Here is a 20,735-nt window from a genome sequence, read left to right as displayed (position 1 = left end):
CGGGGTTTTCGGGTACTTCTTGCATGATTCACAGGGCAAGCAACCATCATAGTCTGAGCTCCAGAACTCCGAGCTCCGACACTGACCTGCACACACAGAGAAGCAGGTTAGTCATGACATTTCATTTACAGTCATTATCTCAAACCTTACACTGCAATCTTAGAAGGTAACCAAATAAACCAGGTGGTTTGAAGGAGAAATTGGGTTTCCATTTACCCAGTGCAGTAAAAACATGTGACCTGAACAGGACATCAAATGATTTCTCTTCTCATAAAGTGAAACGAGGAAATTCCTTTTTGGAGAATCTGTCGGTGCACCTCATCTGCACGACAGACAAGTAGTCGGTTTGGCGTGCGTGAACATTCGGGCCATGTGTGTGAAGAGCAGGATGTGCTTTCACAGAGTGCTTCCGTCGAATTGTCTTATGCGCGTATATGTGTGACTTCCAGAGAATAAATTTGCATCTGTGAGAAAAAGAAGTGGCAGTTTGGTTCAGCCCAGACAGAAAACGTCTACCTCTGCAGCCACAATGGACAGTTTCGTTTCTTTATTCTGGCAGCCAGCCAGGCGGACAATTAAAGCCGTGCACTTCCTAGATGATAAGGAAAGGACAAGGCTAAAGATGTGAGACAGGCTGAGAGCAGAGGCCGTTTTATTGTTTTAATAGCGTGCGGTTTTCTCTGCAGCTTTAACATCCTGCATTTGGTTAAGAAACACATATGCCCTGAAGACATGCATGAAGTACAATCTCTGCAAAAACAATATTACAACACAAAGTCAACCTAATAAGGTCAAACAATACCAGACATGACAGCATTACAGATAATAACAAGGAAACCGCCCAGAGATACTTGATAAATGATGATAATCATTCCTCATCAATTGTGTCACACACGCATTTGCATAGAATTTTAAAAAAGCAAACGTCTTTTATGCTTAACAATTTTAACAAGAAACCAGCTGCGTCATGATTTGTGGTAACATTTGCCTTTAAACTGCTGGCTTTAACCACCGCTGAGAGCAATAGCAAAACTCACAGAGGTGAACCTGACGCATATCAAAGTAGGGAAATGAAGGTGTGGGAAACTGCGGCAGTACCATGTAACAAATATATTGCTACACCGAGCTCAGGAGATGATGAGCTGCCTCATCAGTGCTGGGCAGACAAAGGCGAAAGTAGAAACTACAACAGATCAGGCAGGCTTGGAGAAAAATGAAACAAAGAAGTTATGAATACCAATATGAAGTAAATCTCTTTACTGTGCTATGGCTGAAGTATTCACATCCTTTATTCCTGATCACAAGACCTACTCTGTGGTTCAAAAGCCTGACTTAAATAGTAATATAAAAGTATTATCAGCAAAATGTGAAACAAAGTTGCAGCAAATGAAGTAAAATAGATCCCACATTTAATAATGTGTCAATTTAACGAGCATCAAACAATTTACATAATAAAGACTCTTGAAGTGATAATTCACTCTAGTTGAAGAGGAGTGATTCACAGGCTTTGAAACAAAAGCGTGGTTCGGTGGTTCAGCCCTAATAATGTCACAGTGACATTGTTAGGCTTATCTCGGCTTTGCCTCAAAGGTGTCTTTTTTTTTTCTTTTTTCTTCAGAAATATTTTACCAGAAGTCGTCATAGCAAACTGGAAGCGTGACATTAAAATATTCTTAGTATTTAGGATGCACTTCAAGTCAAACCAGAGCTTGCTACCTAAGAACTTGTCACATTACTGATGCTTGGTTTCAACATTTTTTCCAACATTCAGGGGTAGTGCTCCAGCAGCACCTTCTTGGCTGAAAAGATATTGAAAACAAAACAAAAGAAATTCTGCATGAAGAGGCTGAAGCCGGCTGGAGGACTTCCACCCAGGAGACAGGTCTTGCCCTCCATTCTGGGAATGCTATTTTTTGATGGTTGTTGTTTTTTTTGCTTTTGTCAGTTGCTATGTGGTCGGGTTTACGCATCAAACCTACCGACTTTGCTAGGCTTATGAAAAGGTCATGGTTTGAGTTAAAATACATTGTTTCACAATTCTAACCACAGGTTGGAAGACAAACTAGCTATGGTGACGAATCACTCAACAATGACGACACCAGCAGGGAACATTCGGCTTCAGTCTCTGGACATCTGTTTTCAGATGATGAGTTAATTCAGTTCAGTTCAACTTTATTTATATAGCTCCAAATCACAGCAACAGTTGCCTCAAGCTGCTTTATGTTGTAAAGTAACAATAAACAATAATACAGAACCCTGTATGAGCAAGCACTTGGCAACAGTGGGAAGGAAAAACTCCCTTTTAACAGGAATAAACCTCCAGCAGAACCAGGCTCAGGGAGGGGCAGCTGTCTCCATCATGGAGACAGGACAAAAGACAGAGGGACATCTGTTGAAGGCTATCAGAGCTTGCACATTGAAAATCTGTGCTTAAGGGGTCAAATGCAAGGGCCCTGACCATAGCCTGTAGGTAAAGGATGGACACAGCCACTGTGACATCACTGACGGGGATTTGTGACTCATAAAGTCTCAAGTTTAGTATTTCAGACTCAACATCTTAATTTTTTGAAATAAAGATGCCATCATATGCATATTCATACCATAGCAGCTTAAATTCATAAGCGAGCCTCACAGTGACGCATCCACGGCTTTGGTGTCAGTTTTATTTTTAATGGCAACCATATTTACAAAATGAACATCAGGTTGTATTACACATAAGTTGAAACTAGCAAATCGGACAATAAACACATCAGAAACATGGTGTTGAGGTATTAAATGAAGTAAGAGGTATGGTCATTTTCTCTGCTTTTCTAACCACATGAGTCGCCCCCTACTGGCCATTAGAAAGAATGAAGGTTACACAAAGTATAAAAAGCTAACAAATGAGAAATGAAGGAGGAACTCTGGGCTAAATAGCTGTCACATCTATGCTGCTGATTAATGAAAGCTAAGTATTAAAGAAGACAAATGTTTCTCTGGTGCGGGATGTGGAGAGCACTGGGCCAAATCCACCAGTCCAAACTGAACCTTACTTGGGAAACATTTTACATTCACTTCATTTGTCTCACCAGTCATAGCTTGAAGAAATCCAGAGTTAACTCTGAGACTAGCATGAGTATGCCGCTGTATGAGTTTTTTGAGTACAGGTCATTGTTAGACCATCTGTAGCCAAAAGCCACCTGCTCATACACTCATGTTTGAAACATTTTGACCTCCTCTGACTTTGACTCTCTGGTTATATTACAGCCACATGCTCAGGCCCTCAGAGACTCTCCGTCCTCCACAGCCAGTCTCCCTCCAGGGTTTGACTGACTCATTTTATAGCCCTGGTCACAGTAAAAAAATGTGTCACAGTCCTTGTAAAGCATTTCTCCTCATGATTTCAGCACTACATCATGCAGCTGGACTCCGGCACAAGAGTTCAAAAGGTAACTGGAAGGAACTGAAGCCTGACTGCTGGGTGACCTCTGTAACCTGAAACTTGATGGGACTGATAACACTTCAAGCATTAAGCTAAAAGGTTAAGGAGCTGAATCATTCATTTCTACATCTCTTTATTACCACAGGTGTTTCTTGTGGTAAAGTTTCTAATCAGAGGGGAGTGGGAGAAAAGAAACAAAATATCAAGTTTTTTTGTCCTTTTTCTTTTTTTGTTTTTTTGACTAAGAGACCTTGGCAAGTCTCAACACCTAGTCTGACAAAGGGTGTTTTGGGGTGTGGGGGTGTTGTATTTTGTCATGAACTGGAAGGGGTGGGTGGATCAACAGCTGATGTCCAGATGTAGAGGAGATTTCCCACAGATAGAATCAAGATTAAAGCACAGGGTTTGCTGTTAGTTCTTTGAAAACGCATTTGGCACTTTAATGCCTGAGGAAATGGTCCTAACCCATTTAATTATTCAGAGTTTTATGTTCTTGGTGCACTCTGCGCCTGGTGTTCTCCGCTGGGATTAAGACTTAAAAACTTCAGAGCGTTGTGGAAACAAAGTTAAAAAGCTGGGGTTTTCTGTTGTTTTGGGTTTTGTTTTTTTTCGAGGCCCAATAAATGTGTCTTTGTCCAAAATGGACACAGGCGGTAGAGCATTTCCATGTGGCTTGTCCTTCTCACCGAGAGGCTCGGATGGATGAGGTGAAATAAGGCGATCGGAATGCGGAACCGGTGAGCAATGCAGCTGGTAAAGGAAGCGGCTCTGTAAGCAGACCCCATTATAAGCAGAGCAGACCACCAGACTCTGACCAGTGTTCACGCAAAACACGCCAGCACTTATGAATCAAAATTTAGGAATAAGAATAAAAAATGGGAACATTTACGCACACGAGGTATTCCCCTGCTTTTTCTTTCTTTTAGTAAAGGTTGTTTTCCCAAAAAATGTGAGGGTGGACAAAAAGCGTATTTTACTTACTTTTCTGCGCGCTCACACCATGGAAAGTGATCACCGCCGCAATAATAAGTCCGCAGAGCGCGCAAAGAGCGTTTAAAGCCATGATGTCTGCGGAGGGAAAGCTGCTCGCTGTCGGCTACACAATTCCCGAAAGTTCATCTGATTAACAGTCCGTGCTGGTTTTCAGCATGGAAAAGCGAGCATCAGAGTGAGTCATACGGAGGAGTCTGCGCCTTGTTTTAATAGCGCGCACACACCCACGCTAACAGCTCCACTCCTATGAGTCACTTCCTATGTACTGTACTGCTCGGATTCTCTGTGCGCACTCCCCGACTCACAGGAAACTCCAATGCCATAAAGTGTGGTCGCATTTGTTTCAGTTCGAGTGAAAGTTTTTTACCACCTCAGGTATGAGTTTCAATACATAAATTTCATATTTTAAGGGCACACCCCACATTTTTTTTCTCTCCTTCTCTCTCTTTCTCCGAGACCCCGCGTAGTCTGGACTTAATAGTGTTCTCATTGTTATTACCACGCCTGTCGACGTCACCCCGTCCTCCCTGCCAAAAAACACAACTCTCTGGCATGAGTCTGGGTCCCATACACAGAAAAAGTGGGGAAACAGCAACCGAGGCAAAAACAGATGACACTTAGTAGAAGAAAAAAAAGAAAAACATCTATGTTTTTAAAGACATTTGGAAATTCTGCTTAAACTTCAAGTAAGATGAGGTTTATCTGTGTCCACTCTTCAGCCCTCTGCTGAAACACAACAGCTCTGTGACGGTCTGGAGACTGCGTTTGAATAGGAAGAGTCCCTGTTATTAATGCCTGGAGCTGGGTGTAGCCTGCTGCTGCTGCTGCTGGAGCACAAATATGCAATAACAAAGCCAGTGGACGCACGCTCGGAGAGCCATCAGGCTGGCCTCCGTCACAGCATTATCTCATATATTAATAAAAACCACATCGGTTGATACACACGGACATACACAAGTCTGCTGATTTATTCATGGCATCCATATGTATATATCCATATGAACTCAAGCAGCCAGTGCCCAGGTATTCAAGTATCTAATTATTTTGGCGCAGTTAGAGCCAAATCTCAGGAAAGGCTGGGATAACGCTTCCCAAATGCCCTATAAAGCCTCTTTTCACATATTCACTCTTCTTCTATGCAGCCTGGAAGTTTTTTATGTGTTTGTAACATGGTGCAAACTGCCTTTCCCACACAAGCTAACGTCAAACAGACGCTAACCAATCTCCCACTAAATAGCTCACATCATCAGATCAGAGAGCGAGGGGAAAAAAAGTCGTTTTCATTGGCTCAATTATGTTCGACGCATGTTTTTGCACAGATGTTTTTCTACTTGACTGTCACGGCTAACCTTTAGGAAAGCGGTCTAAAGAGGACCTGGAGCAGCACAGCCCACTAAGGACACCCATATGAGCTGACTTTCCACTGCAGTGATTTCATCGGTAATGAGGCACTATAAGCTGCAGATGTTGTGTCAAACTCTCAGGCAGGAACCATGGCAACAGGATGAACACACACAGAGGACCTTGCCCAAGGTGATCCAAACACTCCTGCATGTGCTGAGTGGGAGCCAAACTAGCTGATGTCTCTCAGGCATTGTTAATACTATAGCATAACTAAAGACGTAAGGCAGCTCTGGCTGTTTTGCTTTATATATTAGAAACATATTTAGTTGTAACCATGCGAGCCTGGGGGCTGTAAAGAACGACTTCTTTTAATTTGTGAGTTTAAACTTCAGCTTCAATGACTTTATGGGACCTCCAAAATACCAGCAGGACTTGAACAATTCAAAGCAATATTTCAAGATGATCGAACACAGTTCACTGCAGTTCCAAGTTTTTAAAACGATACATTAAAAGATAAAAGAGAGAGAGAGACTGCAAAAGTGGGCCCGGTATGTGAAAAAGAGACCATTTTAACACAGTAAAGAACAGCAAAGACAGGAGAACAGTGCCGAGCAGCTCAACTTGTAAGAGAAAAATCACTGTGCACGAAAAAAAACTGTGTTTATTAACTACAAAACAAACACTCTCAGTCCGATGTGTCACTAAAACCCTTTTCAGACATGCACTCATGAGCAGGCCCGCTTTGAGTCAGACTGAGCACCCTGATCACATTTTCACAGCAGCAATCTCACTAATTTGGACCTAGCAACCTTGATCACTCACTAAAGTCTTATGAATTTACATTGCAAGTTGCGCAGCTCACTGCAATGCTTTTGACACCAACAGCATGTGCTTAAGAACTGTTTTTTTCCCATTTAAAATAAGATTAAAAACACTCCTCCATGATGCTTTTCCCCCAATTCCCAATTCAGAAGAGTGATTGCTCTCGGAGCAGGCGTGATAGGGGTGGGAGGATTTTGTTATCATTTGCTGCAGCGCGTGCTGACTTAGAGACTCTGCTCTCAGTGACAGCGGGTAAGACAACTAAACATTAGGGAATTGTGGAGCGTACCGTGGCTCTCTGCGTCACTGTAAAGCCGTTAGGAGCATTAAAAATGACCCGTGTTTGACTGACAGGATGTCATGCATTTAATGTCTGAAAAGGGCTTTTCTGTTTGGTCACCAACTTAATGAAAAAAAATAACCAAGATGGATTAAAACAAGTCCTTCCAAAGAGATTAAAAACAGGGGACACACTCATCTGTGATCCCAAAAATGTCTGCCTCTTTGAATAAATCTCCAGTTCCTTTATCATTTTTCTATTTATTTCTCTCCTTTGGTTCTGTCTACTATTTTCTGTAGTCACGCCTCGTTTTCTTCTTCTTCTTCCAGAGTGACTTAAGTGATGTAGATGCGGTGGAAGTCGTTGGCTCCGAATGCACAGTTGCACTTGGGGCACTTCCTCTGTCGGGTGTCGTAACGCATCTTCAGACATTCGTAGCAGAAAACGTGGAAACACTTGGTGAGCACCGTCTCCTTGTCTCGGGTGTTACAACAGGGGCAACGCAGCTTGGCCTGAAGACAGACAAACACACATGTGTATGGGCCATATGCGAGCTCAGTCATTACCTAAATTTCCTGAGTAATATAACTAATACTAAAGGGTATAACAAACAAGTTTCATGTCCCCGAAGCACAGACAAATCACTGAATGGCCCGTGCTTACAACTGAAACACAGCCAGTAAAGCAAATTCCAAAGCTGGAGCATTTGCATTAATTTTACTAGACAGTTATGTTTTATGTAGCTATCTAACTTCAGATTGTGCCTGGGAGCTATTGGTGTGTTTGTGTTCTCTGCACACAGCCTCCTCTTTCTCACCTTGTACTGATTGATCTCCTCCTGCAGAATCTCGTCTGCATCCGAGTACATCTCCACCTTCTTCTGTTTCTCCAGCTTCCTTCTGAGCCTGGACAGATCCTCCTGTAAGGACAGAATCCCAGAGATGTTAGACCTGCATCCTCCAATCAGAGCTTTAGGTTTGGAGTGACACTCGCAGTGCAAACATACCTGTGCTCGCTTCAGGTTGCTGCTCTCCCTCTCCCGGGCAGTGCGGTTCTCAGCCACAGAGACTTGGATCTCCTTCAGCTTGGCCTGCGTGTGCTCCAGCTGCACCTTCAGGTCCTCTGCCAGCTGTGCGGCCTCCACTGCCTGCAGCGAGGAAGGAAACAGGCGCACTCAATAAAAACACCTAACGATGACAACTTTCAGATGTAATGTGGCGGTGGTACGGTGAGCATTATGAGTTTTTAGGCTATTCTTCAACTCTGTTCGATTACGTAAGCAGTCCCTTTATTGTGTTTTCGGACCCATTTTAATGTTATTGGCGATTGTTCTTATTTGTGGGCAAAAAAAACCAACCTTATATGCGACAAGATGACCTCAATAACTTTGTCTCAGTGTCTGCAGTGCTTCCCATCAATTACCAGAAACATTGAAACCAAAACTACTTAAAAAAAAAGAAAAAAAAAAGCAAATGTGGCCACAGGGACAAATTCTGGGTCTAATATTTGAACTTTTTACATGCTTAAATGACAATGAGATGACGAAGTCTCAAATATTTGGACAGTGTAGCATCAGAGCCTGTGCTTTTGGCCTACAGCACCAGTGTTAGGTAAAAAACAGACCCTGTGGAGGGATTACACTGGCTTGTTTTAAGTCAACATAAACAGGGTCTTCTAAAGTGGATTCTCTATATAAAACATCCTTATGATTGATGGCCCTCCTCACCTTCCTCTTGTTCAGCTCTAGTGCTTGTGTTCTGACAGCCAGTTCCTTTTCCAGAGCTGCCAGGGTGCTCTGTAGGACTCCCTCTTTTTCTTCCAATTTCTGCACAACCAGCAGCTGGGCATCCACCTAAAAGAGGGAGCAAAAAGTAGCCAGCGAGTGCTTCACTGCTCCGACACACAATTTTATTTAATTTTTTTTAAACCCACAAGTGCTGCCTTGTCAGGTTAAAGTTGCACCTCACCTGGGTTTTGAATGCAAGAACTTGGTCAGCCAGCTCCTCCTTCTCCTCTTTCAGCAGCTTGTAGATCTGGTTAGATTTAATTCGCTCGCTCATCAGCTTAAAATTGGCATCGTCCTTTTCGCGCAACTGCTGCAACAGCCGGCTGTTCTGCTCCTGCATGTCTTCAAAGGCCTGGCCTGTTACATCCATCTCACTCAACAGGGCTTCCTCCTCCTGAAAAACACGTGCGTCAGATATTAAAAACAGTGAAAAGAGTGACAGTCAGCTGTGCTGCTTCTGCCCTCCAGTTTATGAAACAGGCGGGGCTCAATTTCAACAGCAGTTTTCAGTCTTTAAGATAAGAATGTGACGAGGACACGCAGGTTTGACCTCCAACAGTACCACTTCTAAATAATTGTAAAAGAATCACAAGGATTTAATTTTCCAAACTACTCTCTTACGACTCAAAGACACAAACAAAGACGCTTTTCTTTTTTTTCCCCCAGTTCTGAAAACCTGTGCATCCTTGATCATTGTGCCATCAAGAATGAGCAACTTTCTTTTCATTTGGGGATGCCATCCTATCTTACATTAAACTTATAGTCAGCCATCACTAGTTCATGATATCAAACTAACACAGAATTTGGACATCCAACTCATTTTACATGGTCTGCCACACAGAACCCGTTTTGATCTGAAGTCGAATGAATCAAACTCCACTTTCTGTCAGTGTAAAGACATTTACCTACACAATTAACCTATGAGATGTCTTAATATAAGAAAAAGTGCAATTTCTATAGATGGTGAAAAACAGAACCCTTTCTGTCTTTTAGCTGTTTATCTGTTACTACTGTATGAATGGCTGAGGGTAGGTCTTAATTAATAGGAAAAGCTGTAAAACTTAAGAAAACACAGTTAAAATTCCAAAAATGCATTTTCCAATACCTTCCAGGGGCTGGACTGGAGTCTTTGCCGGCCAGATTCTGGCCCCCGGGCCTCGTTTTTGACAGCCCCTGGTCTACAGCTCGGAAATGCTTCCCTTGTCGCCTTATTAATTTTCACTAAAAGCAGTTGTTAGGCTGTATTTTGATTTTATGATTGTATAATATACTCTAGAGAACAAATCGTTTCATAAAGCTTTTACTAACATTAGTCTATGACAAGCTCCAGCACTAAAACAAAGTTGTTTCTGGGATAAAGATGGCTTTTCCCCAGCATTAGCAGTGCTGCTCAACAGCTGTTCAACACTACTGACAAAAGAGAAGCATTTAGTTAAATGCATAAGTTATGCATCAAAAAATAAAGGGGGGAAAAAAGCCTTATACTCGTACACAATTCTCTGCCTCTTCTCTTGAGACTATGATGCACATCAATTAGCTGAATTTTCATGTAGGTGGTGTTTGCAGCTCAGTGGGCAAAAAGCAGAAGTTTGACACAGTACACTGGACTAAGAGCCACGATTTTGTGCCACTCTCCCTCCCTTTTTAATGAGTCAGTCAGTTCTGAATTGAATCAAGATACTGCCAAAGATTCCCACCCTACTATTCAAGACTGCGGACGTCTCGATACAGACACACCTGGTTTGTTTTTAGCTAAAAAAATTAGCTTTGCTTTATTTGTAAATTTTGGTTCAAGCTGTTTTTTTTTTTTATGAACCAGCTAGGGCCTATAAACAAAAGTCAGATGAACTCATAAGTAGCCTGTTTATTGGATAGTTTTGGCAGCCGAGGACCGAGGGGAACAAATCAAACACATCTGACACCACTGGAGTTTTAGTTGCTGCGCTTTAACTTTATACCAGATATTAAAGCAAAAGTGAAAAGCTGAATAAATATTTCACTGCAGGCTGTGTTTTACCTCCTGTTAATTATGTTCTGCAAGACCTCCCAAGCATGAGGACATACAGACCATCAGAGCTCAACATCTGTTTTCTTAATGTTCAGTTATTTGCACCAGAATTCACCATTTCTTGGCTGCCATAGGTGAAGATAGTGATTAACATTTATTCATAAACCTCTCCTACTCACAGCAAAATTAATATCATGACAAGAAAAAAAAAAGCATCCCATTATCTAATATGGGTGTATCCACCATCCGTACAGAATAACAGTGACATGACTTGAACAGCGTTTAACCGAAGGCAGATAAAGATTTGAATGTCATGAGTATCTGCCCTCTTATTTTCTGCATTTTCTTACAAATGAAATTCCTTAAGTGTTTCAACATTTGCATGACAGCACAGCCAAGTGAGTGAGCTCAGAGTGCTTTGCATACTGAAAATTTATCACATTGGCTCAACCGAAAAAAAAAATATGTCCCCACCCAAAATGAATTCTCACTCTCTGGCCTAAAACTGTTCCCCTTAAACTGTCAGAATCATCGTGGCACAGTGTTCCTGCGAGACAAAAGGCTGAATACATTTCTGCTAGATAGCATAAAGTTTAAGTTGCTTTTCAAAGTAACCAGAACATCAGTGGCATAGCAGCTCACCTGGCTCACAATTCACCGGTTAGTATAAAGTGTCGAGTACAAAAAGAAAGTGATAAGACTGTATTGCACAAACAGCCATATCCAGGACACAATAACCTTGCTCTATTAAAGCATTTAAGTTCAGGAGTCTGATGACCACATGATCATTAGTAACCATAGCCACACAAAGCATGCACATGCACAAGCGCTGACCATACTACTTATGTTAACACAATGGCGATAGGAAGGCACAAAACATCATGGGAGTCAGCCAGCAGGTCATGATCATCACCATACCACACAGGACACTAGTGTTATGTACCATGCGTGGCAAAGTGATCTTTCAAGCTATTTCAGGAAATTTTGTCTTTATCAATATGTGCATGCAAAATGTATCAACATCGAGAATTTAATGTTCGGTTCAGTCAACATCCAGTGAGAATCTGATGAAGTTGTAAGCAGTGTGCATGGAGGTTTTGCCAAAAACAACAAATATGACCCTGATCCTGACCGTTAGTAAAATTAGAGTGAAGGTGATCAATGTGTGCAAGTTTCATTAAAATCTGACCAACACTAAGAATAACAATTCTTGTGAAATATGGACAGACTAATCATGACATAAGCTTATGTTATGCAAAATGAACAACAAATTTAGACTGTATTGCGCAAGACAACCTTTGCACATTTACGATGAAGAGGAAGAAAGAGAGAAATGACAGTGCTAAAAAAAGAAAATCTGTTTATCTTCGTTTCATTAGAAATTTTTACCATTTGAGAACTTTAACCCGCCAGCTTTCTAGTACAAAATCTGCAGTTTATATCCCAGTGAAAACACTTTGCCCTGTCTCCAGTGAACCAGGTAAAAACAGACAACTATAGACAATGTGCTGACATTTCAGCATTTCAGGTGTTAAGAGAGCTGTTGGTGCTCCAGCAAAGACAAATGCTTTTAAGTGCCACTAGACATGGATGTCCTAACACTGAAATTGGGAGTGCCTACTAAAAAAGGGCAAAAAATAAAAAAGTAAAAATCGCAAAAGAAATTCAAATTTGAGCACATGAATTATCAAAGGGATGGTGCCAGTAACAATAATCGTGACAGCTCAAAACATTACCTGCAGGTTAGCATTAGCATACTCAGCTGATCAGACCCAGGCCACAGCGCAAACTTTCAGTTCCTCTTTGGTCGTCTAAGATTAGTAGAACTCCTTTCTTAGGCAAATGCAATACTCACTGCACTACTTTCAATCTTAACACCGCTGATTGTTTATATTCAACACCGGTGGAATCCCCAAAAGCTCCAATATGGCATTTTTATAAAGCTTATGGTTCAAATATTTTATTAGATACAAAACTCTTAACATGGAAGACAAAGAGCTTAGGACGAGCTTCTTAGGCATCACGTTTTGCCGTTATTAACTTTTTACAATTTGGAAAGTAAAAGAAAAATAATGGGGAGGTAAAAACAAAGGTTAAGGTGAAGTGCTCTGAGAAGATTACCACTGCACTACACACGCACCTGTTTAGTGGCAGCGAGTTTCTTCTGCAGGTGCTCAATGGTCTCTTCTGCCACTCGTATTTTCCTGAGGGCGTCTTCATCAGCCAGTTTTTTGCTCTCCTTCCTCTCCCTCTCCTCGAGCTCTCGTACTCGCATCCTCAGCTCATCCACCTGGACCATAGGAGACAGGAGTTTACTTTGTTTTGTTAAATATCTGACCTACCAGATGCTCTAAAAAGTAAGTGAAAGAGTACAAGCGGAAAGAAAAACAAAACAAACCTCAGCTTTAGACTTGCGTTCGGCCGCCATCAGCTGCACTTTATCTCTTTGCTCCTTTGGCGCTGACTTATACATGTCCAGCAGAAGCTTCATCTCTTTCTGGGACTCTTGGGCTTTCCTGATTGGTTAGTGATTACATTAAAATAAACAGTCATGGCATTTTAATTAGCAGAGTGCTTCTAATTATGATAACAAAACACTGGCAGAGTTTGCAGTTCTTAGAGTAACACTAAGACTAGACTTCCTGCAATCTGCATGACTTCCTATTTGTTTTATAATAAAGATAATTTAAAAATATTCATCATGAGAGTAACAACATTTTAGGAAATGTGTGTTTATTGCATTTAGTTACTACATATGAATGTGGAGTTAAATAGAGGGCAGTGTACTTGAGTTCTACTCTGAGCATCTTCAGTGTGTCTGAGTCTTTCCTCTTCAGCTCGTCGCTGCGCTGCCTCTCTCTTTCCCGCTCCCTCTCTCGTTCTCGCTCGGCCTCCCTCTCCCTCTCCCGCTCCCTCTCTCGGGCTCGCTGTCTCTCCAGCTCCCTCCTCCTCTCCTCTTCTTCCTCCTGGTCGTCATCCTCCTCCTTTTTCACGTCAATGCTGTCGCTCGTCGTCTCCTCCAAAATCAGAACTCCAGTGTCGCCACTCTGACAGCGTAACTGTTGATGGCACAACGGTTTTACTGAGAATCATCGTCAGACACCTCAGAACAGACACCTCAATTAGATAATGTAAGTGCATGTTAGTAAATGACGCAACCTACCTTGTTGATCTCCAGCTGCGTTTCCCGCAATTTCCTCTTGTAGCGCTGCACGTCGCCTTTCAACTGCAGGTTGTGGTTCTGGAGGCTGCTGATCAAGTGTCGCATCTCCCTGTTGATTGGTCCTGAGAAAAAGATGAAAGCCCGACAGTCAGTGGGTGTTTTTGAGTTTGACTCATTCAGCACTCTCAGCTAGCATCATGAAGCTGTAAATGATGAGTTTAATCACACAGAACTGACACCTTGATACGGATGATATGCAATATTCTCTGCAGAGCTGAGAGAGGATTAGTTTGCTGACTGATATCTTCCTTAATATCCACTTGAGTGGATTCTTCTACTGAGCTTTGAAGCACATTAAAAAAATATAACAAATACAGTTTCATTCTCGGCAGACGAATACACACGCAAAACAATGTCCCTGACTGAAGTGTGAGAGTGTTTTGAAAAGGTACCTGCTTGCTCGTTGGCTGCCAGGTTCTGCTCAAATTCAATACGCAGCATCTCATATTCTTTGCGCACCTGGGCCAGAGTATCCTCCAGCTGGATGACCTCAGTCCGCAGCTTCTTCTGAAGAGACAGCTCATCACTCTGAAAGGTTAAAAACAGTGAGACATTATTCTCCATGTTTCTGAGCATTAATAACAACGAGTGCTGTCAGCGTTAATCTCGTTTAAGTGACGTTAACACCTTAACTGCATTAACGCGGCAAATCTCTGTTAACGAGTTACCGCGGATCGCCCCGTGCGTGGGGCTGCACGGCGTCAGCGTGGTTACCTCGTTAACGGAGATTTGCCGCATCAATGCAGTTATGGTTAACGTCATTTTAACGAGATTAACGCTGACAGCACTAATAACAACACATACAAGTTTAAACTGTAAAAAAAACAATACAGAACAAACAGACTTTCTGCCAGTGCACTGCAAGCTTAGGCTTGAAGGAGCTGCTCCGGAGTGTCATCGTTTCTCTGAATCATAAATCATATTAATGTTGACACAAACACACAAAGAAAAGCTCTGAGAGTCACCTCCATGTGCTCAATCTGTCGGAGATGGGCGTTCTTCGCAGTGAGCAGGAGAGCCCGTGCCTCATCCAGCTGGGTTTTCACTCCTAGAGACTCGTTGTACAGGAGGGAGAACTGAGACTGCAGACATTTGTACTCCAACGTTTCCTTCACAACCTCCTCTGGAATATTACGCAGGTCCATCTGAAAAGCCCAGATGTGGAGTGAGATGACACGCAGGGCTAAACCATGAAGATCATTCAAATAAAGAAGGAAAATGAAATTAGCCTCCTGTCTCACAGGTATGCAGATTCAAATACATTTACCTTGAGCTTCTCACTCTCCCTCACAGCCTCCTGGAGCTCCACCTGTAGTTTCTCCAATTCTGCCATGCGGCTATTTGCCAGCTCCTGGTTGTGCTCCAGCTCTGCATTGAGACTCTCAAACTATTAAAAAAAAGAAAAAAAGAGCACCACATTGATAAAGAAATGTGGACTTTTGGGGGCAAGTTGCATATAAAAATGTGTTACACAACACTAAGTAAAGATTTAAACATGTACTTTCATCTAACCTTTTGAATATTCAGTGTAATCTGGCCTCCAGCCAGCCCACCTGAGCTGCCAGTGCTGCTGTATCCTGACTTTAGCTGCAGACAGAAAACACAGAAAATGTGTCAGGAAGTAACAACGTAAAGTAAATGATTCTTATTGTGTGCATTTAAAAAATGTGTCACATCTGCACATGCAGTTATAGACAAACAATCTATTTTAACTAATAACACTTGTGTGCATATCCACATAGTTTGCATCAAAGTCTTATAGTGTACATTTAAAAGGAAAAAGGAAAAAGAAAAACAAATCTTGCCGACCCGGGCTTGAGATCAAATCCATGAAGCAAGATTGGAAGTTTGGGGTTAGAGCTACTTTAACTCACAAAAGCAGAAATATTTAGTTTGTACTTCAGAAGAAACATCTGCTGAGGTGACTTCAGCAGGTTCCTGTGCTTTCTAACTAAAAACTGATGATTTGCATAGAGATGGAAACTCACAAATTAGACCTGCAATCAGCCTACAGAGAGAAACAAAATCTGTGGTGTTAGATGATCCAGCAGGATACATTTGTCAAACTTCAAAGTAAAGCTTACTACAAAAAAGGGCAATCTGCCTTTCAAAACAACCACTCAGAACTTAGATCTTAATCCAATCCACCTCAAGTGCACACCAGACTTTCTAAGAATATGCCAGACCTGAAGCAGCTCTGTAAGGAAGCATGGACTATAAACCAGCAAAGATAAACTAATTCCAATTTGCACTATCATGAAAATATGTAACTAATGTGTTCAACAAAGACTCAAAAGAATACATTTGGCTAATTAGTTAAAGCGGATTGTGTTTGTCTGTACTTATGAACAAAAGCATACAACTCTACTTTGTAATTCTTCTGACATCCAATTTTCATGATCAGAAAACTGCTGTGCTTCTACTGATGCACAGCCAACCTTTGGGCTGTGCATCAGTAGAAGCAGCTGTTTTGACATGCATTGATGCTTACAGCCTTATCAATGTCAACTCATGTATTAGAGGAAAAACGACAGAGCCCACACCTAGTGGAAAGATTTAAAAATAAATATGCACACTATAAAAAGAAAGAAAGAAAAAACAAAAGGGGGCTGATGCAAAAGTTGCAAGGGGCCATTAAACAACACACCTGCTCCATGGCCTCTGCTAGATGTTTGTTAAGCTTTTGTTCCCTATTGCGCAGTTTCTCAATGTCCCACTGCAGGTCCTCCACCGTTGTCTCCATCTCAGTCACCTTGGTCTCTGAGCTGGTCACCTTGTCCACAAGCTCATTATACTGCAGGAGAGTGGGACATGTGAATAGTTGCTGCATCACTAAGAATTAGCGACCATAAGAAATTGTCTAACTAGTTTTCCTCATTCATTCACCCTGACACACTCGAAATAACTACACTTGCAAACAGTCAACGTGCATGGTGAGTCGCTTAAACAATACTAAGGACATTGTACCTCCATGGACATCTTATGGTGTCTCCCCTGCAGGAGAGTGGCTAAGTCTCGCAGTCGAGTGTTCTCGTCCAGCAGAGTGCAGTTCAGATTGATGATGTCAGACTGGCCGTCATCTTCAAATCCTGCCAAACAAAAAAAAAACAAAACAAAACAAAACAATACTGTCATTCTAATTTGGCCAAACTAACAAGTATCAAAGGAAGCACTCCAACAACTCAGTTATGATGCATTAAACTCAAGTATCTAGTAATTAGTTTAATGTAAACGATGTAAGATACCGTTGTCAGAGGTTTACTTACACTCATGGCCATGAATCTCAGGGTAATTTGGACTTTTGAATGATTTCTTTGAACTGTTCTTTTTTCAGGATAGAGTGATTTTGAATTTATTTTAGATTTTTTAAAACCACACAGGGTCAAACGTATCCATATCCAAACACACACACACCCACTTTAAATGAGTGTATGTATATATTTGATTCTGTATAAAAAAATTTAACCCTGTGTGAATTAGAAAAAATCCATATTAAATTCAAACTTGTGCACCTAATTTTTGACTTTTAATGTCATTAATGATAAAAAACTGGAAAAAGAACAGTTCAAAGAAATCACTATGATAAACGTATGTAAACTTCTGACTATAACTGTATATTTAAGTGTCAATAACAAACATTTCTCCACAGTTACCTGCAGCTTGGACCACCTTGCACATGTCACTGATGTGACTGTGCAGCCTATCAAAGACGCAGACCAAGCAGGCGATGGCTTCTTTGCTGAACTGCATGCGGTCCTGGAGGTGCAGAGTTAGTTCCTCCTCGCTGCTCTGCTCCAGAGTCGACAAGAAACCCTTGGCATTTTCACTCAGGGGAGGAGGTGGCGGTGATGTATCTGCACATATGTAAAAATGATAAAGTCAGCAAATAACAATTTACTAGAATTCTTAAATATCACATTTTTTTTGAAAAAAATGAAAACAGTATATATTGCTAGCACAGTGTGGTCCAATGTGGTACAGTCTGGTATAAACAAGCATTTTCAAATTTGTTATTTAAATACAAAGCAAAGAAAAAGCAAATCTATCAAATACAGACTGTGTAGACTGGGACTAAAGTCTTGATAATACACTAAAATTCTGCAGTTTGTAGCCAGCAGTACATGCTAACAGATGAAAGAAAAGCTGCAACACTTGCGTTCTTTAGCCCACTATCATTCCCCTTTGCCTCACTATAATTTATTAGGCATCTTGAAAAATGGTCAATACACAATAAACAAGAATATCCTTAAATTACAAGGCATGAAGTGCAGTATTGTTGCATAAAATTAGCTATCAATATAAATAGTAGTGACTCACACTGATGTAACTTCATGAGTAATGAAAGTCATAAAGATACACTAAGTTAAATTGAGAATGAATGAATAAGGCAAACAGATTACAATAGTCTATGACAGACGATTTGTCATTTTAAAAAATTGCTAACCTGTTTTTGAATCCGATTGTGACTCTGATGGTGTCAGTAAATCATCTGACCCAGTGGGAGGAGGGGGCTGCTGCTGCTCCTCTTCCTGACGCTCTTCCTGACGCTCCTCCTGTTGCTGCTCTGGCCGCTCACCCTCGTTCTGGGCCTCTGGCACAGGAGGGGGAGGCACGCCAGAAGGCGAAGCCAGGTTGACACTATCTTCCTCCATTGGTGTTTGGTCAGGGATGGTTGCTGAGGGTGGGGCAGGGGTAGAAACGACTGGAGGATCTGGCTCAATACGTTTACGCAGAATGCGCACGTTCTCTTCCAACTGCAAGTCAGATAGACATAGAAAGAAGAAGGTGTTAATTCTCTTTACAAGTTATTACCATGAGTTTAAGCCTTAGTACAGCTAAGTATACGTATAGCGACACTGCTTTTTGATCCTTCGATGTTGGCTCTTCCTATCATTGTGAAGCAGAATTCACCAAGCGTTGGATTGTTCACCTACCAACAGGGAACGTGAGCTGGGATTAGACCCTACTGATGATGTGTAGTTGCAATAGTAATCCTGCTCAGTACAAGAGGAACTGCAGGTTCAGACATTTGGTGTATAGTGCTTGGCTGAGGAACCAAAGGTGCAAAGCTACCATCTGCAGGATTATGACTGAACAGCCCACCGGTGAAGGAGAGCTGTTTGTGACTGGACTGGGGGACTGGGGGACAGCCGAACAACGGCCGCCCCTCTCCAATTGTGGACTCATCTTTGTGGAGAACCTGGTGCTAAATAACTTCTAAACATCCTGATAAACGACCAATACCTGTCACTATGTGTACAATCAGGTTAAGGCAGGCAGGTGGAAAACATGTACAGGATACATAGGAGGAGGAGCCTGGACCTATGTATATAACAACTATCCTCCTAGACATGCTGATCAATCTGGATGAAACCTACTATATAACCTGCCTAAGGTTCCAGAATTATCTATAACACCTATATAGCTGTTGGGAGTTATTTTTATAACACTCAAATCCTTACAAATTATAAAAAGATGACAATCCATCAGATGGAAGAGCTGGGCAATGCTTTCTTAATTTATACATGCACATGTGCCTGCTATAAGTGGTAGCACAAAAAAATGTTAAGATCTGTAATTACCAGATATAAGCCAAATTGGTTTGCCTCATCCAAATGCAAGCGTGCTAAAAATAGATTCATCTGACTGCTGTGTTTACATGAGGTTTTGATAAAATGTGCCAGTTCTTAAATCAGGTTAGAGTGGAAACTAAAATTCAAGAATGGATTCTAACAATATAATGAAATGCACAGAATTACCTGTGACCAGTAGCGATTAACAATCAGCAAGGTAGTGTCATCAGTGGCTTGTCTCTTCTCCAGCTTCTCAATTTTCTCTCTCAGCTCATCCTCCATCGCCTGTCTCTGCTCCAAGCGTTCACATAGCTTCTTATTCTTGAACTGGAGAACCTTCATGTCCATTTCCTCCTGTAATTAACAAACGCATACAAACAGAGAAATGAAATAATGAGTGTTAGGGATTGTAGATGTTGTCTGGCAAAAATAGATGACAGATTGTGCCTTGAGAACGTGATGACCATATAACTCACCGTAGAGGAGACTCCAGCTATGCGTATTGGCTCAATTAGCGTGGTGGTGGTCTTCTCTTCTTTCTTGCTTTTCTTTTCAGGTGGGCCAGGGGGGCTGTCCCCGCCTGGGGGACGCTTTCCTCCCCCAGCACCTGACATCTTTCCTTCCCTGCATTACATCAAGCAAGGCATGAAGAATTATAATTCATTCATTTTGTGACAGCAAAGGGACGGCGTTAGCCTTAAATCAAAAATGCAGACCTCTAATTTTAAAAGGTTCACTTTTCTGCTCCACTAGCATTTACATGCCGAGTTATTACTGTATAAAGGCATGCCTGCAGAACTACCAACCATCTTAATTCCATATTGCTACAAAGATTAAAGATCTTTTGCAAGCTTGCAGCTTGCTACCGCTAACCATGCTAATGCTACGCTAAGGCTAACGGACGGCGTTATTGAGTCAAGATTCCGAGGTGGTCGGGGTTTTTATTCATTATCCATCACTACATACACAAAATGTTCTTAAACAGTTATATGTGTGTCTTTTTACAAGAGAAATTTTATCATTACAAACCTTAACAACCAGTAGTTGAAACGTAAGTCAGGACATCAGAGAAGCAACAGGAAATATGCAGCTAACGCTTCTTCTTCGTTGGTTTTAAATATTCATTACAATAACGGGAGAGCATTAGCGCCGCCTATTGCTTGCAATTCACACAATGTAAAGATCAAGTATTCCCGTTGGTAACAACAAGTTGTAAATTAAAAAACACACTCAAAACACGGACTACTTCCTTGGGATACGGTGCTTTGAAGTGCAGCTACTTGAA

The 20,735-nt window shown here is 41.5% G+C and overlaps 1 protein-coding gene across 1 annotated transcript; it reads right to left on the bottom strand.

The window, feature by feature from the left end:
- Nucleotides 1–6,108: 6,108 nt before the first annotated feature.
- Nucleotides 6,109–20,629, bottom strand: rnf40 (ring finger protein 40). Its single transcript, XM_013272994.3, has 20 exons — nt 20,480–20,629; nt 19,927–20,074; nt 19,637–19,804; nt 18,322–18,631; nt 17,531–17,731; nt 16,845–16,966; nt 16,525–16,671; nt 15,390–15,464; nt 15,145–15,264; nt 14,843–15,022; nt 14,270–14,405; nt 13,818–13,939; nt 13,442–13,713; nt 13,053–13,170; nt 12,795–12,944; nt 8,828–9,040; nt 8,587–8,712; nt 7,867–8,007; nt 7,678–7,779; nt 6,109–7,372 (listed from the first exon to the last, which is right to left on the bottom strand). Exons 2-20 carry the CDS (start codon nt 20,062–20,064, stop codon nt 7,196–7,198), a joined length of 3,018 nt encoding a protein of 1,005 aa, XP_013128448.1. The 5' UTR covers nt 20,065–20,074; nt 20,480–20,629; the 3' UTR covers nt 6,109–7,195.
- Nucleotides 20,630–20,735: the final 106 nt, after the last annotated feature.

Source organism: Oreochromis niloticus, linkage group LG8 (genome assembly GCF_001858045.2).
Source record: "Oreochromis niloticus isolate F11D_XX linkage group LG8, O_niloticus_UMD_NMBU, whole genome shotgun sequence".
Classification (NCBI taxonomy): Eukaryota; Metazoa; Chordata; class Actinopteri; order Cichliformes; family Cichlidae; genus Oreochromis; species Oreochromis niloticus.
The sequence above is the reverse complement of the archived record's forward strand: the minus strand, read 5'-3'. Positions and strand labels throughout refer to the sequence as shown.